The 7,563-nt window shown below is 44.3% G+C and overlaps 1 protein-coding gene across 22 annotated transcripts in view; it reads left to right on the top strand.

Annotated features, from left to right (window-relative positions):
- CELF4 (CUGBP Elav-like family member 4) overlaps window positions 1–7,563 on the top strand; it is a 1,454,628-nt gene that overhangs the window by 1,087,325 nt on the left and 359,740 nt on the right. For 11 of the 22 annotated variants that reach the window (XR_012242761.1, XM_073618612.1, XM_073618635.1 and 8 more), the window contains exon 4: window positions 5,107–5,250. The exons of the other annotated variants lie outside the window; for them this stretch is intronic. Coding sequence is in view for 10 of the 11 variants with exons in the window: in XM_073618612.1 (XP_073474713.1) it covers window positions 5,107–5,250 (144 nt within the window). In the remaining variant the exon portion in view is untranslated. The remainder of the gene's footprint in view (window positions 1–5,106; window positions 5,251–7,563) is intronic. 22 annotated transcript variants of the gene reach the window in all.

The following is a 7,563-nucleotide window of genomic DNA, read 5'->3' as shown; positions in this document are numbered from 1 at the left end:
GTTAATTAAGGTAACAGGCCAGTGGTGGAGAAACGATGTGGGAGTTACAGGGAGGCGAGCTGACAGGCCCATCTCCCTCCGTCTGAGGTTCAGCGTGACAGTGACAGGCAAAAGATGGATTTATCACTTGAGAGCTGACATGTGCGCACCATGGTGGAGTATGGAGCGGCAGCGATAGCCCCGGCTCCTCTCCTCTGTCATCACACGCCTGGCTGCACTTCTGAATGCCATCAAATATAGAGCAAGAGACAAGGTACCGTCAGCGGAGAGAGAGAGAGCATTCTATTAATAGTGTGGGCTATATAGAGAGCCGGATGCACAGATTATTCCGCCTTTCTGTATTGCGTGCGTCTTCTACGATGGTGGGATGGAAGATTTATTTGCTACGCTGTCTGTCACGTCTCTCTTTGACGAAATTTCGTGTTAGGTATATTGATCTGTCTGCATCTGTCTGCAAAAGTTTGGGCACCCTTCATCAAATGAGACCATTCCATTATTCTCAGTTGAAGTTAAAGGGGAACTTAACAGTATTTGAGCACCACAAACTGAAAATGCCATTTAATTCATTTTTCTATATACAAAGCAAGCTCACCCATCCCTCTGCTGCTCCAGGCTTTATTTCAGTGATCTCCAAACTGCAGCCCGGGGCCAAACTGACACCATCAATGGGGCACTATTCTTCCCACTGACACCATCAATGGGGCACTATTCCTCCCACTGACACCATCAATGGGGCACTATTCCTCCCACTGACACCATCAATGGGGCACTATTCCTCCCACTGACACCATCAATGGGGCACTATTCCTCCCACTGACACCATCAATGGGGCACTATTTCTCCCACTGACACCATCAATGGGGCACTATTCCTCCCACTGACACCATCAATGGGGCACTATTCCTCCCACTGACACCATCAATGGTGCACTATTCCACCCACTGACACCATCAATGGGGCACTATTCTTCCCACTGACACCATCAATGGGGCACTATTCCTCCCACTGACACCATCAATGGGGCACTATTCCTCCCACTGACACCATCAATGGGGCACTATTTCTCCCACTGACACCATCAATGGGGCACTATTCCTCCCACTGACACCAACAATGGAGCACTATTCCTCCGAATGACAGCATTGAAGGGGGAACTATTCTTCCCATTGATACCAACAATAGGGCACTATTCCTTCCATTCAAACCAATGATGAAGCATTATTTATGCCTACCTATGCCGGGACATTTTCTGTTCCCACTGGCAAAAGTTTGGAGACCCCTGCTTCATTTTGTTGAGAAATCAACCTCCTAGCATTTCTAGCTGCTGCCATCTAGAGTAAGGACAGATGATCTATGTAGCATTCACTTTCTGGAACCCATCTTCCCTTAGCTCAGGCATGAAGGCAGGAGGATGAGCTTAGCTGAGAAAGCCTCTCCTCCCCTCATTCCATGAAGGCTTTTGGGATGTATGACATCATTTTGGCCTATGCCAGAAAGCAGGAAGCAACTGCAAAAAAAGTTTTAAAACAAGTAAATATAAGCACTTCTATACCAGGCACTTTCACCCCCTTCCTGCCCAGGCCAATTTTCAGCTTTTAGTGATGTCACACTGAATGACATTTGTGCGGTCATACAACACTATGCCCATATGAAATTTGTATCATTATTTTTAGATAGATGGAGCTCTTTTTTTTATTGGTATTTAATCACCTTTCGGGTTTTTTTTGTTTTTTTAGCAAAAAGACCAAAAAATTAGAAAAAAAAAGTTTTTCTTCATTTCTGTTATAAAGTTTTGCAAATAAGTAATTTTTATTTATTTTTTCTTCTTCTCTGATGTGCGCTGATGAGGCCGCACTGATGGTCACTGATAGGCTGTAATGATGGGCACTGATGTGGCTGCACTGATGTGTGGTGTTGAGGCTGCACTGATGGGCAGTGATAAGCTATGCTGATGGGCACTAATAGGCTAAGCTGATGGGCACTAATGAGGCGCCACTGATGGGCACTTGTGAGGTGGCACTGATGAGGCGAAACTGATGGGCACTGATGAGGCACTGATAAGCTACACTAATGGGCACTGATAGGCAGCACTGATGGACACTGATTGGCACTGATGGGGCTGCACTGATGTGCGGTGTTGAGGCTGCACTGATGTGCACTAATAGGCTATGCTGATGGGCAATGATGGGCACTAATGAGGCGCCACTGATTGAGGTGGCACTGATGAGGCGAAACTGATGGGCACTGATGAGGTGGCACTGATTGGCACTGATAAGATACATTAATGGGCACTGATGAGGCTGCACTGATAGGCAGCACTGATGGACACTGATTGGCACTGATGAGGCTGCACTGATAACCAGGGCACTGATTGTCAGTGTAAATGTGTGCTGTCACAGGATTACATGTGATCAGCTGTAACTGGACACAGCTGATCACATGGTAAAGGGCTGCTGTGATTATGCCGTAGTGTGCTAATATAACTTCCAGATTTGAACTCTCCAGCTGTTTGAATGGCCAGACCACGATGCGGTCACTCCCACACATGCACACCCAAGTCATGATCTCAACACAGTGCTCCTTGCATTGATGTGCACACTCTGTGTCCTCTAAATGCAGAGCTACTGTGCATGCACCCATATCAGTATCTCCTAAATGGACTTTCACAGTACCTACAGGCAGGGGAGTTGCTAGGTCTACAAAAGATCTGGGGCTAGTGCCCATAGCAGTGTAGTAAAGAAAGTCATACAGTACGCTTGGACTTGGCATACACATGTATATACAGTAATATACATGTGTGTGTGTATATATCCCCAGAGAGCCCTCCACTTACATCAGGGTCCCCAGAGAGCCCCCCTTACATCAGGGTCCCCAGAGAGCCCCCCTTACATCATGGTCCCCAGAGAGCCCTCGCTTACATCAGGATCCCCAGAGAGCCTCCTCCTTACATCAGAGTCCCCAGAGAGCCTCCCCTTGCATCAGGGTCCCCAAAGAGCCTCCCACTTACATCAGGGTTCCCAGAGAGCCTCCTTTACATTAGGGTCCCCAGAGAGCCTACCCCTTAAATCAGGGTCCCCAGAGAGCCTCCCCCTTAAAATCAGGGTCCCCAGAGAGCCTCCCCTTGCATCAGGGTCCCCAGAGAGCCTCCCACTTACATCAGGGTCCCCAGAGAGCCTCTCCTCCCCTTGGGGACCCCTGCAGAGACTCGGGGCTATGGGCCCCAGATTCGGGGCTATAGCCCTAAAAGCCACCCCCTAGCGATGCCACTGCCTACAGGTAAGCCTTATTATAAGCTTACCTGTAGGTACAAGTGTAATGGAAGACTTTACTAACACTTTAATGTTGATTGGAGAGTTAAAGTAACCAAAATGCTTTCCTTTGTGACCATTGAGTGAGATGAGTGGAAAAAGACAGCAATAAAACCCTGGAAAATGTAGGAATGACAGGAATGGAACACCAAGTGTTTTAGAAGCCAACAACATCTATTTGAACATGGAAATTCAAGATAACAAGCCAATGAGTGTACGGCAACCAGTGGCTGTAGTCTGCTTTAGAGTAAGGAGCCATTTTACTCAATACTTTATTACCGTTTCAAGTGCACTATTTTGCCTCAACAACCAAATGAACGTGGACCTTACATAAAAATACAAAGTCCACTTACAGGTTAGATAACCCCCACCCACCCCCGAATAAAAATAAAAAAAAATGTTTAAGGGGAAAAAAATGGGGCAAAAAAAGTGAAAAATACTCATCTTTACCCACCCAATTTCCTTCATGACCTTGTCATGTCAAGTTTGATGGCACTGTGGCCTTCTCCCAGAATTTTGAGAAAGCTGAGGATCCCAAACACCACCAACAATGTACACAGAGCAGATTCCTGAGAGGTCTGGAACCTAGAGAAAATTTAGTAAGAATAATGTTAACCATTTTATGACTGGCCACTGTAATATCATGGCCAGTCGGCACATTTGTTAGGGCAAGTGAATGAACATGTTGGTCCTTTTTGGTTTATGTGTGGGTGTTTCCCTGGCGCAAAAGCCCAACTCCAATTTAGGGCATTATCCCTCCACTCATCCACTCCCTACAACCAATCTCCCCAGGATGCCCTCTTCCCTTGCAGTAAATATGAAAACATTTTTGGCATACATACATACATAAAATCTACATGTTTTCTGCCCGGTCATGTGACAAGTGGAATCCTATCTCTTTGACTCCTGTGACAGTGGGGGACAGTCATCATTACTGTGGGTGCTGGCTTAGGAAATCTTTGGCAAGCCCAGGTCACATGATAATGTGTGCCCGTGACAGTCTGACCTCATAGGCAGTGGGGTGAATGTCGTTGGCTATCATTCCACCTGGAAGCGGGCTGGCTGCCAGAAGTGAAGAGTGGAGTGGGTGGGTTGTGATTTTCTTTGAGGGAAAAGCAACCGCCTGAGGGTAAATCTCTAAGCTGGTGTGGGCTTTAATGTAAACTTTGCCCTTCATAGTTAAAGCACATATATATAGCCCAGAACTGTAAAAAAAAAATCACTGCAAAATTCACCTGCTCCCTGGCACTGTCACCTGCACACCCATTGCTTTGTGGTCTAGATCTTCTTGTGCTCAGTTGAGCTACCTCCTGTGAGCCCAGGCCAGTATGTGCCCTCATGTTGACTTGGGCTCTCGGTATAATACTGCAAAGTAGTGCTGGTGTCAACAGTACTGATTAATGCTGCTACTGCAGTAAGAAGAGAAAGACCCAAAGACATCACGTGACTGGCCAGAAGACACCAGGTTGTTGAAGTAGAACTGTAACCAGACAGTAAAATGTTTACATAATCTTAAAATGCAGAAAATATTCTTTAAAACAAGTCCTTGCTGACCTCTGTAGTTGCAGGCACTGTGGAGTAGTTAGAATACACCAGGTTTTTGAAGTAGAACTGTAACCAGACTATGGACAGTAACATGTTTACATATTCTTAAAATGCAGAAAATATGCTTTAAAACATGTCCTCACCGACCTCTGTAGTTGCAGGCACTGTGGAGTAATACATTCTCAAAGTTGACAGCAAAACAGTTTCACTTTCATTTTCAACTGCTCAATTAATTCTGCTCCCCCCCACCCAGCAGGGACTTGGCAGCCTGCCAGCCTTGGAATCTGGTGCAGAGAAAGAGGAGAGAACAGAGTGCTGAGATCTGGCTTGGACTACTCGAATGCTTGTCTTGTGAACTATGAGAATGAATTGCTCTGCAGTGCCTGCACCTACAAAGGTCAGTGGGGGGTTGTTTAAAGCTTGTTAGCTGCTTATTAAGGATCTATAAACATTTAAATATCTATAAATATGTTCATAGTTTGGCCACAGTCCTAATTTAGGGTATATATGGAAGTTTTGGGTTTTTTTTTAAGTGTATGTAAGAAGGGACTGGTCTCGTTTTCTGTTTTTTGTTTTTTTTTTGTTATTATTCTGAAGTTCTGATTTAAGGTCTTTGTCCAGGCAAAAAAATGTTCTGTGAATAGTTTAATATACTTTATATACAATCATAACATACTCATGCTTCAGTTACCTGTAGATCCTGCCATTTCCTTCTTTGTAATTGATTTCTGGTGTTGGGCTGACAACACCGTGTAGATTCCATTTAGGTCAATATTCCTCCAAGCATTGTCGGCACCCAGAAGCTTTCCCAGTTTCATTATGTCTGCATACTGATGGGGCATGTCTACACGTCTTTTTATGTAAATGCAACTAAGCTCACATGCAAGACATAAGGGGAGATTAAAGCCCCACTCAAACTTGTTTGACTTGTCATGCAACTTTGAACATCAAAGTTGCATGATAAGTCATTCCCCATGCTTTGCAATGATAACCATTCATATATGGGCGACATAAAGTTGCAGCGACGTCAAAGTAGTTCATGCACTACTTTGGTCCCACTTTCATGCAACATGAGGGCTATAGACTTCAATGTTAACCCTCAGAAGTTGCATTAAAGTCATACCTGAATGTTATATAATGCAACAGTTGTGCAACAGTTGACCATTGTCACTGGTCAAAGCCAAGGTCGTATCCTAGTTTTGCACCCATCCAAAGTTGCCTCAAAGTTACGATAAAGTTGCACCAAGGTTGCACTCCAAAGTTGGCGCAACTTTGGAGTCATAGAAGTGTGAATGGAGCCTTACTAAAACTGGAGCACTCAGAATCTGGTGCAGCTGTGCATGGCAGCCAATCAGCTTCTAACTTCACCTTGTTCAATTAAGCTTTGACATTAAAACCTAGAAGATGATTTGGAGCTATGCAGAGCTGCACTAGATTTTGCAATCTCCAGTTTTAGCAAATACCCCCCTAGGCTCTTTGATAGTCTCCCCCCAAAAACTGAGACACATGGAGGCTTTGCCATCGCATGACAACCAGTAAAACCATAAAAAATAATTTATTTCTGATTCAATTTTTTTTAAGTACCGTATTTAACTTAAAATGCTATAAACCTGTTATTCCCTGTACACACGATAGGATTTTCCGATGGAAAATGTGTGATAGGACCTTGCTGTCGGAAATTTGTGTGTAGGCTCCATCACACATTTTCCATAGGAATTTCCGACACACAAAGTTTGAGAGCTTGCTATAAAGTTTTCCGACAACAAACTTCGATCGTGTGTACACAAATCCGACGCACAAAGTGCCACGCATGCTCAGAATAAATTAAGAAACAAAAGCTATTGGCTACTGCCCCATTTATAGTCCCGACGTATGTGTTTTACGTCACCGCATTCAGAACGATCGGATTTTCCGACAACTTTGTGTGACCGTGTGTATGCAAGACAAGTTTGAGCCAACATCCGTCGGAAAAAATCCATGGATTTTGTTGTCGGAATGCCCGATCAATGTCCGACCGTGGGTACATGGCATTAGAGTTGTCATTGGGAATGTTTGGTGAACATTGCTTTAATTAAAACCTCCATTATTGCAAATACAATTGAATGTCCATTTTGACTGTCTCACTTGATAGACGTCTATTAAATATTCCGCTGTGTGAATGCCACGCGTTTCGTTTTAGCCCTGAATAAAATAAACTTTTGAAAGCCTTTTCCAACCCGTTACATCCTTTACATTCTACCGACCAATATTTGTTGTGTAGACTCAATGCAACTTCAAGAGCGTGAGGGAATCTTTCATCTACTGCCAGGCTCTCGCCTTAAAAGCAGCCCGTTAGATGTCAGACTTTGGAGCTTTTGCACACCTTTCATGGGCCACGGCTCCCTGCTCCTCCCACCAGCCACACTTAGGGTCCTTAATTTAAAAGAGAATATTCATCAGCAACCGGTTCGCAGGGAAAATCTGCCTGAGGATGTTTTACTAACAGCTGGTGTCCAAAACAAATTTGTAATTAAGATAGTGTTCTCGTTCAGCTGGAAAAAAAAAAAATAAAATAGAGAGGCAGCTGTAAATATTGGACTTCTGAGCTCCTTTTCTGATTTGTGGATTTAAAACTTCTTTTAACGGTTTGTAGTTGCCCATCGATTAAGCAGAAACGCTTTGGGGCCTGGGGCATACCTGTATCTGACCAAGACTTTGTAGTCAGTTTATG

The sequence above is a fragment of the Aquarana catesbeiana genome, linkage group LG01, assembly GCF_042186555.1.
Source record: "Aquarana catesbeiana isolate 2022-GZ linkage group LG01, ASM4218655v1, whole genome shotgun sequence".
NCBI lineage: Eukaryota > Metazoa > Chordata > Amphibia > Anura > Ranidae > Aquarana > Aquarana catesbeiana.
This window is presented reverse-complemented; position numbering and strand designations above follow the sequence as displayed.